The sequence below is a fragment of the Calidris pugnax genome, unplaced genomic scaffold (genome assembly GCF_001431845.1).
Source record: "Calidris pugnax isolate Ruff unplaced genomic scaffold, ASM143184v1 scaffold1, whole genome shotgun sequence".
In the NCBI taxonomy this organism is placed as follows: Eukaryota; Metazoa; Chordata; class Aves; order Charadriiformes; family Scolopacidae; genus Calidris; species Calidris pugnax.
Window position 1 is genome coordinate 7272871 of NW_015090800.1, and position 17998 is coordinate 7290868.

General features: G+C 37.0%; 1 protein-coding gene across 4 annotated transcripts in view; it reads left to right on the top strand.

Annotated features, from left to right (window-relative positions):
• The window catches only part of DNM1L (dynamin 1-like), a 41601-nt gene that overhangs the window by 20217 nt on the left and 3386 nt on the right, over window positions 1-17998 (top strand). For 2 of the 4 annotated variants that reach the window (XM_014937341.1, XM_014937342.1), the window contains 15 exons: window positions 374-445; window positions 990-1076; window positions 1886-2048; window positions 3991-4111; window positions 4745-4876; window positions 5175-5381; window positions 5573-5693; window positions 7029-7184; window positions 7300-7389; window positions 8364-8456; window positions 9993-10049; window positions 11230-11307; window positions 13565-13732; window positions 14339-14448; window positions 17527-17686. In XM_014937341.1, the coding sequence (XP_014792827.1) occupies window positions 374-445; window positions 990-1076; window positions 1886-2048; window positions 3991-4111; window positions 4745-4876; window positions 5175-5381; window positions 5573-5693; window positions 7029-7184; window positions 7300-7389; window positions 8364-8456; window positions 9993-10049; window positions 11230-11307; window positions 13565-13732; window positions 14339-14448; window positions 17527-17686 (1815 nt within the window). The remainder of the gene's footprint in view (window positions 1-373; window positions 446-989; window positions 1077-1885; window positions 2049-3990; window positions 4112-4744; window positions 4877-5174; window positions 5382-5572; window positions 5694-7028; window positions 7185-7299; window positions 7390-8363; window positions 8457-9992; window positions 10050-11229; window positions 11308-13564; window positions 13733-14338; window positions 14449-17526; window positions 17687-17998) is intronic. The other 2 variants (XM_014937343.1, XM_014937344.1) reach the window with 1 other exon arrangement.

The following is a 17998-nucleotide window of genomic DNA, read 5'->3' on the forward strand; positions in this document are numbered from 1 at the left end:
GGGTTTCAGACCACACGTTGTTTATTAACTTCAAAGGATTGCAACTATATTAGAAATGGAATTGTTTGAAATTCTGTTTAGGTGAACACTATTTTATACCTTGTCTGACATTGATGGGGTAGTAAGTGCTGATAACAGCCATCTCACAGTATTAATCAACAGATTACATACCGAGACTCCAGTTTCTGTAATTTCAGTGCTGATGATTGCTGTTAGCGTTCTCTTAAGGGCTAGTAGTCACTCTTATTTTTTCTCACCTTCTGTATACTTAGTTACAGAGTTTTTCACTATCTCTTGGAGAAAAGAGCATTATTTTGCAATTAGGTAAGTGTATATTGCCTTTGATTTTTAAATAGTCTTTTTCTTCCTTCAGATCTATACAGATTTTGATGAAATTCGCCAGGAAATAGAAAATGAAACAGAGAGGATTTCTGGAAATAATAAGGTAAATGCTGCACTGTCTGTCTTTTTCTTGCCATGGATTCTTTTGCTCTTAAACATTTCTTGAACAGTTTTGGCAGCTAGAAGTGAAAAGCATTGAACTATTCTAATGAGGAACACAGTAATGCTGCTTGCTGTCTTGAGTTTTTTTTTTACTGGGTTCATGAGATAACAGCTAAAAGAAAATGCAGAGAATTGCTGTTGTTTACTTCACAGCTTCCGTAATAATAGTGGAAAAAATAAACTTTGAATTAAACTCGTTTCCATTTTTTCCCCATATGTGATTTTATGTGTAATTAAAGAATCAAGTATAATTACTGAAATATAAAAACTGCTGTGCATTATATTGAGGGGGAAAACAGGGCTGCTTCCAAAGACAAAGGAATTGGTTGACAGATGTGGCTGGCTTTTTTTTCCTCAACAAGTAGTTGTAAGGTGTATGGTGGAAGAAAGTTTTTCTAGTATGAAACTACAGTTGTTGGCTTTCTACAGGGTGCATTTAAATAATTCAGTACAGTGATTAATTTTTATTATTAACTTATTTCTAGGGGATCAGTCCTGAACCTATTCATCTTAAGATTTTTTCAGCTAATGTTGTAAATCTGACCCTTGTGGATTTACCTGGAATGACAAAGGTAAGATGTTAAATGCTTCTCTTCTGACTCACGGTGTCACTTTGTGTGTTTTGAAACAAGGAGTGTATGTTCAGTTCTTGGCATTATTCTATCTTGTTAGATAGAATAATCTAATAGGCTTTCCTCAGGTTAAATAGCTGGTTATATAAATTTGAGATGTCACCATCTTCTGCTGTAAGATTTGGGTTTCTGGTGCTTGTCACTGTTGTAAGAGGTAGGTCTACTTAAATTCTTCCTCTTCCTATGTACAGCCAAGGGATTGGAAGTGCTACGTGGGGTGCATGTTCTTTTTAATAGAAGAGGTAGCACTTGAAGTTTTAAAGTTACACCTGCAGATAGATGGGTAGTTGATGAATTTTAAAATGTCTTCCTCATTGTTTCATCAGAAGTTGCTATGTGTATGTTGCGTAAGAAGTGGTATAAAGTGAGGATACACTAGAAGAATTGTTCAGGTCCTGTTTGTTCAGGTTTTATACTGAATAATTTTTTGTGGCATGAAGATGACAAGATCACCTCTTTCCCTGCCTGTGCAGACATATATACTCTACTCTGTGCAGGTAGTTCTTCAATTCGAAGTCTTCTTGCATACAGTATCAAATAATTTGAATCGATTCTTACTTTTCTAAAACTGTTTTTGACTCCTGTGCCTTTCAAGATCTTCCCATTCTTTCATGTTTGCTTGGAAAGGGGGAAGGAAAGGTTTGGAAAACTTTTTTATACCATGGTATTAGGGTATGAACTTTCAATGAGTGGTCTCACATAGGTGTGAATATACCATTTTGTACAGTTCTCTGTTGTTTTTCCTCTAGGTGCCTGTTGGTGATCAGCCTAAGGACATTGAACTTCAAATAAGAGAGCTAATCCTTCAATTCATCAGCAATCCAAATTCAATTATTCTGGCAGTAACAGCTGCTAACACAGACATGGCCACTTCAGAAGCACTTAAAATTGCACGGGAGGTGGATCCAGATGGTAAGCAGCAAGGAAAACTGGATCCTGTAATTCAACTTCTTTTTTTAAATTAAATCCTAAAATAAAACTTAAGCTGTTTGGGCAAAAAGTAGTAAGAAAGTAAGTAGTAAGAAAACCAAATGTCACTGTCTTTCCTAGAAAATTAGATGATTATATTTGTTTAAAGACTCGTGCTGCACTCTCTGCAACTCAGAGAATGCTGTGATGAATTAATATCCAATAGATTCCTGGCTTACGAACAGGCCAGATAACTATTTTAGTAGCCATAGGAGCTACTTCTGTTTCCAGAGCAGCAAAATGGCATTACAGAATATTGGGGGTTTTGAGATTTTTAGTAGTTTACAATGGTCTTTTAGGATTACTTCGTGTTTTATTGTCCATCATTGTTTCTTTTAGTAGAGGAAATACGCCATCCTGCAACTGTTAATTGACTGTCTAGCTAGTTTAGTGACTTTTAGTGAGAATAAAATTAATATGTAATGTCAGTATCCATTTTGCTCCCCTGCATTTATGTGACAGAACTGGCTGATTTGATTTAATCTAAAAAGAGGATTTTTGTTTTATATTTACCTAATGACTTTGAAACAGATCTCAAAGTACTGGGTACCTGATTCCTGTGTGTATGAAGCGCTCTCAGTACCATTGACCAAAAAATGGCATTGTGTGATTTGAAAGAATATAGAAAAGTATACTTTAAACAAACATATGCTGAAATTAGACTAAAAATTGGTGTTGGTATGCTTTGGCCTCAATTTTTTTCTTGCCACAGTGTGTAATGTTTCTTGCTTGTTTTCAAGCTCCCAAGTTTGCCTAAGCCTTTATGGGTTCCACAGCCATGTAACCTTGAGGGAGAGCCTCTTCTCATGGCACTCAGTCAGTCAGATAGTCCTGGTTTGAGGCAGCAGACCCTTTCCTTTTAATTCACCCGTGTACAAACGATCAGCTGTGATTTTTGGATCAACTCCCAAAATTCTAAATCTTAAAGCTCAAGTGGCAGCTCATGTTGCAGGTCCTGTAGGGATAATGGTATGTAATGAGAACTTGACATGCTAAAGTATGTAGACTCTGACTTGCTTTAATCTGAAAGTTTCAGGAGTCAAAACCCACTGATTTTGTGGAGTTACTGGTTTATTTTTAGACTTGAAAAATGTGTTATATTTTAAAGAAAAAGTTCTTGATGCCTTTATTTCAGACACAAATGCCTGGAAGATATTAAGGTCCCAGACAAATCCTGGGCATGTTAGCCTACTTCTTTAGATATGTAATATTTAATGAATTTAGGTTGCTATTTCCTCAGTAGTGTCCAATATGAAGTTTAGTTTTAATTCAGTCACAAATTCAATAAAAATCTGTTTCATTAGCAAAATTAAGTCCCCTAATGCTACTTTAGTGGGTGAATTTCAAGCACTTCAGTTCCTTGGGGCTTTCAGCTATGTGTTCAGTGCACTATGCTGGAAGTGAACCTGTTGCCTCCTTTAGCAGCTTCTTCAGTGGGTAGTGGTATTTAAAATATAGTTCCAAACATATTGCCATTACGCCTGGTCCTCCATCTATGCTAGAAATACATGCAGTTCACTCACACTTGGAAGTCCTCTGCCTGCCTTACTGAGTCTTCTCCAAAAGGGCTTAGTAATGCCTCTAGCTTCGTGTAGTATGTGAAAATATTTGTTGTAATCTGTAATTACTATAATTTCAAACTGTATGGTGCCTAAACCTTTTTCTTCAACCAGATCTGTGTGGGGAGCAGTACATGCCAAATACTTTCTTAGGCTTCTGTTAATATGGGGCTCCAGATAGACTAACACCCTGTGTTCTTGTGTTAGTCTTTGCTGGTTTTCAGTAGTAACATATGTAAAGCTGTGTGAGAATCTTCTTGGAAGATGAGTTTTGGCTACCCTGATCACGACAAAACATCCCTATGAGTGAGTTTTCCTTTTGATAGGTCGAAGGACCCTTGCTGTTATCACGAAGCTGGATCTCATGGATGCTGGCACTGATGCTATGGATGTGCTCATGGGAAGAGTGATTCCAGTTAAACTTGGCATCATTGGAGTAGTGAACAGGTCTGTCTGGGCACATTGATGCTATTCTTAAAACCGTGTTAATATGAAGCAATGCTTTTGGCTTTTTAACCATGAATATGATTTGAAGAGTGAGGTGACTTGATGTTACAATGAACTTCTGAATAAACAGGTTTGTTGCTCACTTTCCAAAAGCCAGTCTGTTCTTCCACTCAACCAACTGCTAACTTAGAAAGGAGTAGGGACGTTTCTTCTAAAAGAACTGTAGTGTCACTTCTTTCTGCTGTTGTTTTTTTTTAGCCTGAGGGATGCTGCTGGTCAGCTGTTCACTTTAGCACTGATCCAGTACAAATCTTGTATGTTAGTCCTAATCTAATGCTAACTACATCTGGCTATAGTTACTGTTCACTTTTTTTTTTTTGCATACTAGCTAGGTCAAATCTCATGCAGTTTTGATAAAATCATTGCTTAGTCTATGTACAGCTGCTGCCCATACTAATTTGTTGACTGTGCTGCATGGAACAACATATAAAAGTCTTTATTGTGTAAAGAAGATGAGTTACGTGTGTAAAGCAAATACCAGCTGTTCAGATGTCCTGTCCAGAAAAACAGACATGTAAATTATTTTTACTTTTCATCTATTAACTAGTGTGTAACTCTGCCTTTTAACTTCAGGAGTCAGTTGGATATTAACAATAAGAAGAGTGTAGCTGATTCCATTCGTGATGAGTATGGTTTTCTTCAAAAGAAGTATCCTTCCCTAGCCAATCGAAATGGAACCAAGTATCTCGCTAGAACACTGAACAGGTATTACATACTATGTAAAATAAAATAAATGTGTACTCTTAAAGATAATTTAAGGTATAAATTGGTGTGTTAGAAGTATGTGTAAACAGTTATTTTTACCTTTTCTTTCTCTTTTTGTGCTGTACCTTGATATGTTAAGGAAGACTCTGGTTCCTAATTCAGTTTCTGAATTTACTGTAATTTTCCTGAGTAAACGTTTTCCTCTAGTGATTATTTTCTGTCTCTTCTCTGTTTTGATGGAGATGATTAAGCTGAAACTTTTTCTTCCTTCTAATGAGGGACTGTTTTCTATTTTTAGACTACTGATGCATCATATCAGGGATTGCTTGCCAGAACTGAAAACCAGGATCAATGTTTTAGCTGCTCAGTACCAGTCTCTACTAAATAGCTACGGGGAACCTGTTGAGGACAAAAGTGCCACTTTATTGCAGCTTATTACCAAATTTGCCACAGAATATTGTAACACTATTGAAGGAACAGCAAAATACATAGAGACTTCAGAGCTGTGAGTATCAAATGGTTTTTTAAAACATTGCCTGAGCAGTTAGATGGACCCAGTGGCTCTTCCTGGCTTTAATTGGCAATAGTACAGTCTAACATACTCAAAAAATGTTTGAATCCAAGTTACTGTAAAAAATATTTGCAGTGAAAGCTTTTTTCTTGTTTGTTACTTAAGTTGTTATTTTATTCTTTCAGATGTGGTGGAGCCAGAATCTGTTACATTTTTCATGAGACCTTTGGAAGAACTTTAGAATCTGTTGACCCATTGGGTGGCCTTAACACAATTGATATTCTGACTGCCATTAGAAATGCTACTGTGAGTGTTCTGTATTTCTAACTGTTGTTAACTATATATCAGATTCAAAAATAAGGTTTCAACAACTTTATGCCCCTTCAGTCCTGTGAACTAATTATCTCAGCTGAATGAGTTAATATGAAGAGGCTGAATCCTACTTTTTGGTATTTTAAGTGGAAAAAATATAATATCCAAATTTGCAGCCGTTATCCTATATGGATGAGTTTAAGGTGAAAGCTTGCATCTCATGACTGGTATTTGGAGGCCGAAATAAAGCTCAGGCCCAGTATGCTGAAGCTATTGTATATTACAGAAATAGTGATGGAAGGTTGCCTCTGCATTTATCTTGCATTAAGCACTTCTGTGAGTTATGAAGACTCAGTCTGAGATGTATGGGCTAGGACACATTCAGATATTTTAATTCTGTATGAGGGACACAACTTTTCAAGGGTTCAGTGTTTACGTGACAGATTTGGTTTCTTGTGAATATGGGAATTGGGGTTGCTAAGAATTAACAGAGTAAGTTCACTTCTAAGTTTTGCAGTGTATAGAATGTTCACTCCTTAGACCTTGACTTTTTGTACTATGTTCTTTTGGATGTGGACAGACGGTTTCTGCGTGGTCAATAATTACTCAGACTTGGAGTGAATTAGGTACTCTGCAGCATTAACCTGTGAGCATGCTCTTATCATTCTGTAAATGTAAAACAGCACTTAGTAACAGAAGAGGTGTCTTGGTTTTATGTGACACATGACATCTTTATGTTTCTAAAACTCATTTAATTTAAAAAAAAAAAAAAGGAAATTTCAGGTAAAAAAAATGTTTTCTGTATAGCTAAGCAGTGGTTTGTATGGTCATAAATGGAACTATCCCAAACACTGTAAATCAGCAACACTGTGTTATGATTATAGTTAACAGAAAACCCATCTGCGTTGGAGTAAGAATTATATGCCCAGGACTGTCAAAAAAATAATGGTAACTTTCCTCTCTGAGTTTAGGAAGGAAATCTCTTTGCCTTTATAGTAGATTGCATTTAAACTTGGATCCACAAATGTGAAAAGCATTGTTCATAGTTATAAGCCTAGAGTGACATTAGTAGGTAGAAATCTTCAAGATTCTATAAGGATGCAGGCTAGTCATTATTTAACACAGAGTTTGTCTTTAAGGGAATAACTTTATAGCTTTTATATTGAAACATTCTTGTAAGATATTTTACTCTTAAGACCTGTTCTCAGAGTTCTTTTGGGTGCGGGCACTGTGACCCAATTTATTCTGGGCTTCATCAGATGCTACTTCTTAGAAATGCGTATAGTTTTAATACATAATTTAACAACTTTTTCCCTCCTTTTGAACTAGGGTCCTCGTCCTGCCTTGTTTGTTCCTGAAGTTTCATTTGAATTGCTGGTAAAAAGGCAAATCAAACGTTTAGAAGAACCCAGCTTGCGCTGTGTGGAACTGGTTCATGAAGAAATGCAGAGGATTATCCAGCACTGTAGTAATTACAGTACACAGGTAAAAAGGCATGCTTTAGAATTATGTTTGTAATTATTGAGCTTTTTTTCTACCTTCCCCCATTTCCCTAAAAAAGTCTGGGAGTCTCATCAGTAAATTTTTGTTTTGTTTTTAGGAACTGTTGAGGTTTCCTAAACTGCATGATGCCATAGTTGAAGTAGTAACCTGTCTTCTGCGTAGAAGACTTCCTGTCACAAATGAAATGGTAATTTTCCATCTACTATAATTTCGCTGGGAAAAGTGTGTTTTTTCTGGAGTCTTTCTTGATGCTTTCTGTTTGCTCTGTAAGGTCAGGAACGTAAATTATGAAAGGAATCTTAACTTCCATTTGTTAAATAGCTAGGTATTTAATATCTACATGGTTTGAAACAACTTCTGTATTAGAAGACAAATACATAAAACCCAAAGGAGTGGGGGTAGCCCTCTTCAGCTTATTGTCCCCTGTGTTTCAGTTTCCCAAGAAAAATTTCCTAAGACTTGGATTTAACATTTCTAGTCTTCCTGATATAGGTCTGTTTCCCTCCCTTATATCAGAAACTGTGCATTTACTGTGGAGTTAGGGATGCAATCATGAAAATTCAATTATAGTCCTTATTCTGTGTGTTTCAGAGATAAAATAGACAGAAAATACTGATTTTGCTTGTAATGCCCTTTAGCTACTGAGAACTGAAAATTCAACTGCTAGCTTTGAGTAAATATCTTTTAATAGAAAGGTCTACTTTGGGCTGCTTATTGGGGAGGAAAAGGTGTCATTTCAGTTACTGACTCTGCATATGTTTGATGTGAAAAGCAAAAATTGTTCTTTGTGCTCATTATCTCCCATACTGAGCCGTCTCTCACTGGTTCAGATGTTCTATGTGGCTTGTGGCTGAAGGTTGACCATATACCTCACTTCATTACTGTATGTCTTTCAATCACTAATTACTGAGTTTTGTTTATTTATTGCTAAAGAGGGGTTAACTTGACGAAGGTAGCAAATTAAACTCATGTAACATCTAAAACACCTGAAGTGTTGCTATGAATGAATGAATTCTCCTCTTGCCTTCTGGATCAGAACTTTAATGTCTTGGGGGGCAGTAAGAAAGGTCTTCTGCTATGGACTATGCTTTCCAGCATTGTAGGTCATTGCATTGGATTTACTCCCTCAATTTTTCAACTGTGAATGGCATTGCATTGCAGGTTCATAATCTAGTGGCCATCGAGTTAGCTTATATCAATACCAAACACCCAGACTTTGCTGATGCCTGTGGTTTAATGAATAACAACATAGAGGTAAGAAAATACATTCTCTTTTGAAGTCCTTTGAAAGCCTTAATAATTGGTAAATGAACAGATGCTTCAGTTTCTTTCACTGAAGCACAGCTCTACGTTTTGAAGTATAAAAATGTGATACGTTACAAATATGGTGTATACTCTTATCTGGAGATGGTTGATTTTTTTAGGTTTATATTGCAGAACAATGCAGAACAATGGTTGATATTTCACTGAAAATAATTCTGCCTGTATTTCTGTCTGGAAAATAAGATGGGCACCTAATAGAGTATTGGCTATTAAATGAAATTTTTGGAAGAAAAACTTTAAGTAGATAGTTGTGAAATACTCTCTAATGTTGAAGTAATTGCATTTTGTCTCTGACAGAATGTACTGGTAGGTATAATGTTACTCTTATTCATGAAAGGGTAATACACGTTTCCTCTATTCAGGCTCTTAATTTCTGCTTCCTTTCAGCATTGTTCTTGAATCTCTATATTACCACACTTCAGTCTCCTTAAGACAGTTTTCTCCATCCATCTGCCATAAATCTTTTACAATTTCAGTAGCCTTTCTATTCTTCAAGCCCAGCTTTGAATGGTAATACTTGTTGCTGTCATCATCCTATAGAAGTAGTTGTTCTACAACTGATGTACTCGAATTTGGCTTGCAATCTGATTTTGTTGCAGTGCTTCATCCATCTGGCTAAGAGCTCACTAATATTCTTGTGCTACCTTGCTTATTGAACACATTCTGTCATAGAAGCATTCTTTTTTTAAATGCTTATGTTATCATTTCTGCTCTTTAGTTCTAACTTCTTACTTTCTTTTATACTGAAAATTTTTATTGACTGGCTGTGCAGTTGAATTTGCATTGGTGTAGACTGCTCTTGAATCTAGTTCAGAAACAAAGTCTGTGCAAACTGCCCTGAGTACAAAAATTAGGACTTTGTGAAGTTGAATATAGGAGATGATTATGTTATTGTGTGTTACTCAAACTAGTTTTTTCCTAACATTTTCCTGAACAGGACATTGAAATTTTTGAAGAAGCAAAGCACGTAAAACATCTTATCCTTATTCAGTGGACAATCAATTTTTAATTTCAAGAAAAATCAGATTTGTTTGTCCTGATTGCTTCAAACTCTGTTTTGCTATAAAGTGAATGCTGCCGCCGCCTCCTTCCTTTGGGCTAATCATAGTTAACCCCTCTGGCCTTTTAGATTACTTTGAAGATTTAAAGCTTAATGAGGGCTGTGGAGTATATATGCTGAGCCAAACTGTGCAGCTTTGATCTATTTTTTTTAAAGGCTCAAGTTTTGATTACAGAATGTGTTACAAAAGTTTTTAGATTGAAAATTTACTTTTGACCAGGTAATCAGGGTGTTTTTATCCAAATAATTGAGGTTTTCCTAAGATCATAGTATGACTACATGACACTGGATGAGATAAAATTACTAGTGTTTGTCTCTAAAATGTAAGTCATCTGTAACGTATGAATCTTGCATAGTGTTAATGGAGAGTAACACGTAATAGAGGTCTTACTGGATTGTTTTTAAAGGAACAAAGGCGTAACAGATTAGCCCGGGAACTGCCTTCTGCTGTGCCACGAGACAAGGTAAAGTAAATGATAACTTTTTCTTTATTTATTCATTTAAAGTTTAATGTGTTCTCTTTTGATCCATTCTAAGCTTGGAAACTTTGATATGCTGCCCTACTAACAGTCTTGGGAGCTTCCAGGTATTGACTTTTGCTTTCAATTTCATAAGATAAAGTGGAATGTTATTTTCTTCCAAAGATGCAATTTTTGGAAGGTGTAACTTGGGATTTCTGAGGACTTGCCTCTAAATTTGTATTAATATTACACATATTACCTGAGTGTCATCTGAGGTAAGGCTTAAAATGCAGGCAGATGTTAAGAGATGGACTCAGAACTTGCCTGCTTGAATTTATGGCTGAGACATACTGAATCCAAAAGATAAACAAGTGATTTAAAATATTCAGTGTGGCAACATAGTGACTTGGTTGTATGAGTTTTATTAAATCACTCTTAAAACTGCAGTTTATTGCAGTCTTGCTTATTTTAGAGAGAAGATGGTGGAGGTGACGTTTTCAGTTGATTATCATAATCCAGTCATGTATTCTGTCTCTGGAGCTTAATTAGTTGTGCCAGGTTTGGGGATTAGTTCAATGACAAGTAAGTACATGGATGAAAGAATCAAGTGTCATGGAAAACACTGCCTGGCTGTAGAAATGAATGGTCTGACAATCAGCTGGAATTTTAGACATTATGTGAAGTATTAGATACCAAATATACAGAATACAGCTTAAACTCATCACAGGTTGTAACATGAGTTACTACAGCTGATAAAATTCAGTTCATTAAGTTAGCTTAAAAAGTGAGACAAAATCCCAGAGTGGATCTAATATTACTGCCTTTAATCAGTAGAAGCCAGCTGAACTGGGAATTTAAGGTAGCTAGATGGTGATAGCTTTCACTGCTGTTTGATCCTTCTTTTTATTGATCATATGTATATCACCAGTACAGGAGCTGAAATGAAATTGAAGGCGGGATAAGCTAAAAATCTCTTAATTGTCTTGGAGATGCTGCTTTTTTTTTTTCTTTTTTCTGCTTACATTATTGTGGTGCTTGCAAATTCAAAATGTTTTCTTTTCTGGATTTTTTTAAAAGATGCTAGTAGGTAAAAGTGTATGAAACTTGCTAGGTAGATTTGGTGGTCTTCAGTTGAAATTTTTTTTTTTTTTTTCCCCCTCCCTGCATTTTTTACCTTCCTTAGTCAACTAAAGCTCCAGGTGCATTGCCACCTGCTTCCCAGGAGACTGTTACTGCTGCTTCTGCTGAGGCTGATGGCAAGGTCTGTCTTGATTTCTCCTATAAGCACTGCATGCACATTTCTGTTGTGGTGCCCCGCAGACGGTACGGAAAGCAGTTTGTATTTAGTGCTCTGTCACTGACACAGTACACACTACAGAGTACAGACCACTTGGCATTGCTGATTTTAGTACGTGCAGTGGCAGGTAAAGATGGGCCATCAGGTGGCAAAGTCACTGCTTTCTGTTTGAACTCTTGGTTGCAATACATTGTGGTGCAAGTATGCGGCATAATTTTCCTCAAACTGTAGTCAGTAGATCGTCTGGTGCAACAGTATTGTAATGAAAAGTGTTCAGCATGGTTGTTAAACTGCATGTTTTTAATGTGTTGACAGTTAAAGAAGGAGGACAGAAGATAAGCTAAAAATGTGAGTTTCCTGCTTCCTGCAGGGAATCTTTATAGGCTTTGTTCAAACTGAACCTCCTTTCATTGTTTCACATAATTGTTTGATTCCTGGTTTACTTGTATTTGTGTAATGTGTTCTGCAGTGTTTGTTTTTTTAGACTTCAGGTGTGCTGTCTCATGTGTTAAAGTAACAGGAGATTACTGTAAAGGCTTTTGCTAATTGCTTTCACTTTGAATCAGAAAAGATGAGTAGTCACAAGTTGTGTGTAAGGAGTACCAAGAGGACACAGGCTTTCTGCTTCACTGCATATGCACATTCAGCTTCTAGTGCAAAGCTGCCATTTCTGTCCTGAACAAAGTAGTCCAAGTGAAAATCTAGTCAGCAGTAGAATTTTAACTATTATTTTCATCACAGTTTTAGAGGTTCTGATACCCTGCAGACACCTACGATGAAATGTAGAGCTACTGTTGTGACTTCAGAAGTTGTAGGAAGCTGCCAGATTTGGTTTGGGTTTCCCACAAAACCTGTCTGTTATTAGGTGGTAGATACTCAACACTCTTTCTTGTGAAAGAATGTAGCTTTATCTCTCAAACTACTTTGGAGATAGAGCAGGCTCCACAGTAATACTAAATGGGAGTGGCATAGGCATTTTTGCAATTTTTAATGGCTGTCTTGCAATCAGAAGTAATGTAACGGAGCTTTCCTCATCAATGGCTCTCTCTTATTAGTAGAGGTTGATTTGAATCCTTATAGAATATTTTTTTACAGTGCCTCCGAACAGTTGTGCAATTTTTAATAAAATTTCTTGTGCACAGTTTAGCTGGGTTTCCTCCTGGTATGCAGCTGTTGGTATTTTATCTGCCATGCTTTGTTTCTCACTTTTTTTTTTTAGACTCAAGATCAGCCTGTGGTGGTTTAATTGTAAACACAATAGATGAATTTAGCTTATTTCTTCCTATATCTGAAACAAGACATAAGTAGTAGCAGTTCAGAGCCTTGAACGACCTTGAATGTTTTCAAACAGCAATAGATTTTAAAGCACAGTAGTAAATAGAGTGGATACTAGGTTTATGGAGAGGTACAAAATAAAAATTACCACTGTTCCACATCAAAACAAACTGTCTTTTTTTTAAATACTAATTTAGAATGTGGTGGATTCCATCTACAAATATTTCTTTGGTCCAGTGATTCCTAATGTTTAAGAGTTGGGTGTTATGTCCTTTTCTCAGGAGATCAGCGAGTCATTCTTTGTCTGGAACTTCACAGAAACCCTGATCTTCACTTCCAGAGGATAGAGATTTTTGTTTTGTTTTAATATGGTACAAAAAAAGCCTTCTGTAAATTGAGGTCTGGCAGCTACGTCAGTAGCTTTGGTACTCGGAAACACAAATGTGCAAATTTTTTAAGCTATTATTGTAAGAAACTTAAGTTTATAGTTAAATAAAATACCAAAGGATTTAAGTCCAAGTCTTTCAAGAGCTGTGATGATCTTCAAATCATACTTGCGTAATGATCCTGATGGTATAGGTTGTATTCTTCTAAGAATGTATGGTGAAAGTGGCAAAAGCCAAATGATTTAGGAAGACCATTACGTATTTCAGAAGTGATTTGTAGACCCTTAAAAAGCTGGGGAGCTTCTCTCTATGAGGCGTTTTCATACCATTATTAGGAAGAATGAGTTTTAAAAGCTTTCATTCTACTGGTACTGTGTGTCAGCTGTAAGCAGCAAAGGGAGAGCAAAGATGGGGAATGTGAAGAATAGAATGAAGGGAATATACATATGAAAATCTCATTTTTAGTGAGTCTTACCTATAGCTGAGTAATAGATTTGATCAGACACTGCAGTGCCCAGGTTCTAATTCTCCAATGTTTCTACATTGTGCTGTTTGTGCAGGCCCCTGCAGGAGCTGGAGATACGTCTCAGGAGCCTGGAACAGGCAACTGGAGAGGAATGCTGAAAGCCTCAAAAGTGGAAGAGGTATCAGCAGAGGAAAAATCCAAGCCAGCTGCAGCCCTGCCTGCTAGTCCTCAAAAAGGGCATGCTGTCAACCTTTTAGATGTGGTGAGTCATGAAAAACTAATACCTCCTCTTTGTAGTTCAGCCTCAGGAAAGAAAACATCTGAATTCCGGATCTTGTAACTTTTGCTATTAATGTATGATACCTTGCTACATATTTACCACAATGGGGACAATGTCACAATATTTACCTCCTTCCACTTTCAGCCTTTGATTTGGGATAACTGACTTCCTTTCACAAATTCCTGTATAAGTGAACTCAATTGTCTACATTGCTCTTTGTACAGAAGAAAATCTCGGGTGATGTCTAAAGTCAAATGCCTGCTCTTTTTTGCTGAAGATAGCATTTTTATATTAGAGGAAAAGAATCATTAAAGCCAAAACCCACTTAAGTTAAAAATAGATGGAGATCCTGTAAGTGTTTGGAGACCTTAGTTCCTTTAGTGAGCTTTTCAAAAAAAAGTTAGTAGTGGTGCCCTCTGACCTTTGTTTCATAGATCTGGATTTTGACATGTCTCTAATTTTACCTCTGAAGAATTAGAGATTTGTTGCAAGGCATGTTACATCTATCAAACTATCAGACTAAAAGAACAATAGTTTATTTTGGACTCCACAGTTTGAGTAAATTGAGGTTTTTATTTTTTCACGTAGCCTGTACCTGTTGCGCGCAAACTTTCTGCCCGTGAGCAACGAGATTGCGAAGTGATTGAACGACTTATTAAATCTTACTTCCTTATTGTCAGGAAGAACATTCAGGACAGGTAAGACAAAATTTCTTAGAAATGTTTAAGCCAGACAAATGTTGTGATATCTCATGAGTCATGTATATAATCTTGTTATTTTATCACGTTCTTATGTTCATAAACAGAGAGAAAATATGATTATTTTCTTTTAGAAAAGGGCAGCAGAAGTAAAACTTGAACCTTCACAGAATTAAGAAGCCTGAAGAAGCACTTGTTTTCTCTAATGGTTCACGTTCTGTATTATATTAAGTAAAAGGTTTAATTAATTATTTAGGAGATAACCTGGTTTTCTGGAGGATACTGCAATTCAGATGGATAATTTGCAGCAAATAACTGGAATGAACTCTACGTGTTCTGCAGTCCTGAGAGAACTTAACTTTGCCATCCTATTATTTCAAATGGGAAGGTTGAATGGGAGCTGCTGTGGCTGTTTCCTATTACTTAGCTATAAGGATGGAAGTAGCATAGAAGTGATGTTTTTGCTGCATACAGCTATGGAAAATACCTTTACATTTTTGATTTGTCATACTTATTTTTTGGGGGGAGTGAAAAGCAATGTAAAACTTTGCTTTGCTTACATCCCTGTGGAAATACCTAATTTTTTATTTGTGTGTATATATACATGGGACATTTGATGGAAAATACAGGAGTCTGGAAACCAGATTCTGTGAGGTCATAGAAGTTTATTATATATTTATTATATCCAGTAAACTAATACTGTCCTCAATATAATTTTTAGTATTTTATGGCAGAGAATTACTTTGTTTACCTTAATTTTACTGTAGTGTTATTAGTAGTAATGTTACCTCCTTGCATACTCTAAAAAACTCTTTACATTCTTTGCAGTAAATATGCATACATAAAAAAAAAATGCTCTCTCAAGCATTATACGTTTGATGTATTAGGACATCCTCACCTAATTCAGAAATATTTATAGGAAATACCTCTTGAAGATGGTACTCATGTCCACCCCCCATATCATACTTGTGGAACTAATTGAGGCTCGCTCTTGGATGGCTTGGGTGGGATCTGTACCCACACAGCTTTGAACCTGAGTTTGGGATTGCTTTCACTCTTAGCCAGGTGATTTCCAAAATATTCTAGGCTGTTTTCTTAAGCTTTTCTTCTGGTAGAACTTGCAATGTATTGGCTTGAAAGGAGGACGTAAATTGAGTGAATTGAGTACTAATAAATCTATATGGTCTCTTCATGATTTCCCAGAAGTCTTCCCACAACTGGCTGGTAAAGAACCTTAAAGCAGTGAATGTAGTGGGAAAATTCCTAGCCTGGATGTGTTGACGGACTTTGCTTGATCTTGGGTTGGGCTTTTTATAGACTTGCATGGTCCTTGCCAAGGTAATTCTGTGGTGACAATTGCAGCACTCTCAGAATGAGCAAAAACTCTTGATTGGCCCGTGAAAATGATTTTGATGTAGGTCAAGGGCTGTGGGCACATGAGAAGAGTTATGTGGCCAGTACTGAATGAGTCAGTACAGATTATACATCAGCTCTCAGTCCACTCTAGTTGCAAAATACTGCTGCTAAGAGTTACACCAACGAAGCTGTCTAACATTTCTCAGTTGGAATAACCATCAGTATTTTTATGGTCAGTTACTGTCACTAAATAAATAATCCCAGGTGCACTAATCCAATTTTTGATGCTGTGTTTATATCCCTAGATTTTGGTACTGCATTTGTATGATGATTTGGTCAATGCTCATGTAAATATTTCCCACCACTTTTTCAGAAGAGCACTGCCACGCTACAGATATCCCAAGGCCCAGAGAAAATCAGATTCAGCTAGATCCAATGCTAGGAATTTTTTTTTCAGGAAGCTTAGTGGCATGGAAGTTGGAGCTAAGACAGTGGTTTCTTTCAGGTGTTTTAGCCTGATGTAAAACTGAAAAATGTTGCTTTACAGATTCTGTGGTGTCTTTCTGATGGATTGTTCTTGAACCTTACAAGTTGCTGCCTGCCTCCATGCCAGACAAATACATTTTTCAAACTTAACTGTGGCTTAACCGCAGCCGGCAACCAAACATGTAGCTGCTTGCTCACTCCCCTCCCCTCCCCCAGGATGGGGAAGAGAATCAGAAGAATAAAAGTGAGAGAACTTGTGGGTAAAGAAAGCTGTGCATTAAATCAAAGCAAAACAAGGCATTCATTCACCACTTCCTATTGGCAGGCAGGTGTTCAGCCACCTCCAGGGAACCAGGTCTCCATCACACGTACAGGTTACTTGGGAACACAAAGCACCAGCACTTTGAACATCTTCCCCTTTCTTCTTCTTCTCCCCAGCTTTATATGCTGAGCATGATGTCATATGGTATGGAATATTCTTTTGGTCAGTTGGGGTCAGCTGTCCCGGCTGTGTCCCCTCCCAAATCTTTGTGCACTCCCAGCCTCCTCACTGTTAGGGTGGTGTAAGGAGCAGAAAAGGCCTTGACTGCTTTGAAACAACCAAAAGCATTAGTGTGCTACCAACACTGTTCTCATCACAAATCCAAAATGTAGCACTACATCAGCTGCTAGTAAGAAAGTCAACTCCATCCCAGCCAAAACTGTGACAACACTTTGCAACTCCATTTGCAGTTTTAAAAATTGCCCTCATGTTATGCTCTCTGGTATCACGGATAATGTGACCCAGTGTTTGAACAGTCATCCTCTTTTAGGTTTATTTGCTAAGTAAGATCAGATATATGAATTCTTTCTTTGCTTTTTTCCTTTCTTACTCATCCATTAAGATTGATTCCAGGGTTGAATTACTTAGCTTTTTGTCATGCCTAGCACAGTGGAGAGTCAGGTGGGTCTCTAGGGAGCAAAGTGATTTATTCTTATTTTATTTTTTACACTGTATATATTTTCATGGTTTCTAGAATGCGGCTGTCCTATTTGGAAGAAGTACAACAGCTCTTAAAGTGCACAAGATACTGCATTTACTTGAGAGAGAGTTTTTATTTATGGTAGTGGTAGATTCCTGGTATTTTGAGCCAAGGTTGTGTGTGGCTGCTTGCTCACGTTGTGCATTCTTCAATCTAGGGCAGGCCTGGGTTTGAATACTTAGTTTTTGAAGAAACGCTGTTTCTGTGCTTGCAGTGTGCCAAAGGCAGTGATGCATTTTCTGGTGAACCACGTGAAAGACACTCTTCAGAGCGAGCTGGTGGGCCAGCTCTACAAATCCTTGCTGTTGGATGACCTTCTGACGGAATCCGAGGACATGGCACAGCGCAGAAAAGAGGCAGCTGACATGCTAAAGGTATTAAAAAGATCAGGAGCTCATGGGAGTAGCTAATTAAATTGAAAGCATATAAATGTGAGATTTTTTCCTTTTTTTTCTTTTGAAGACTTGCTTTCCTTTTTTCTTTGCTGCTTTTTAAGAGTATGTCAGTGTATTGCTTCTCTCTGCTAGAGGAATTAGAAGCAATATGTGACCGGAAAGTATTATGTAGAGTGAATATTTGGGAAGAGGTGACCTAAACTATACTTTGGGCGTAAAGCAGAAGCCCAAATTTAGTGTTATTTTCACTTATACGTTTGGTTTTAATAATTTGCTCATATTTAACTGTAT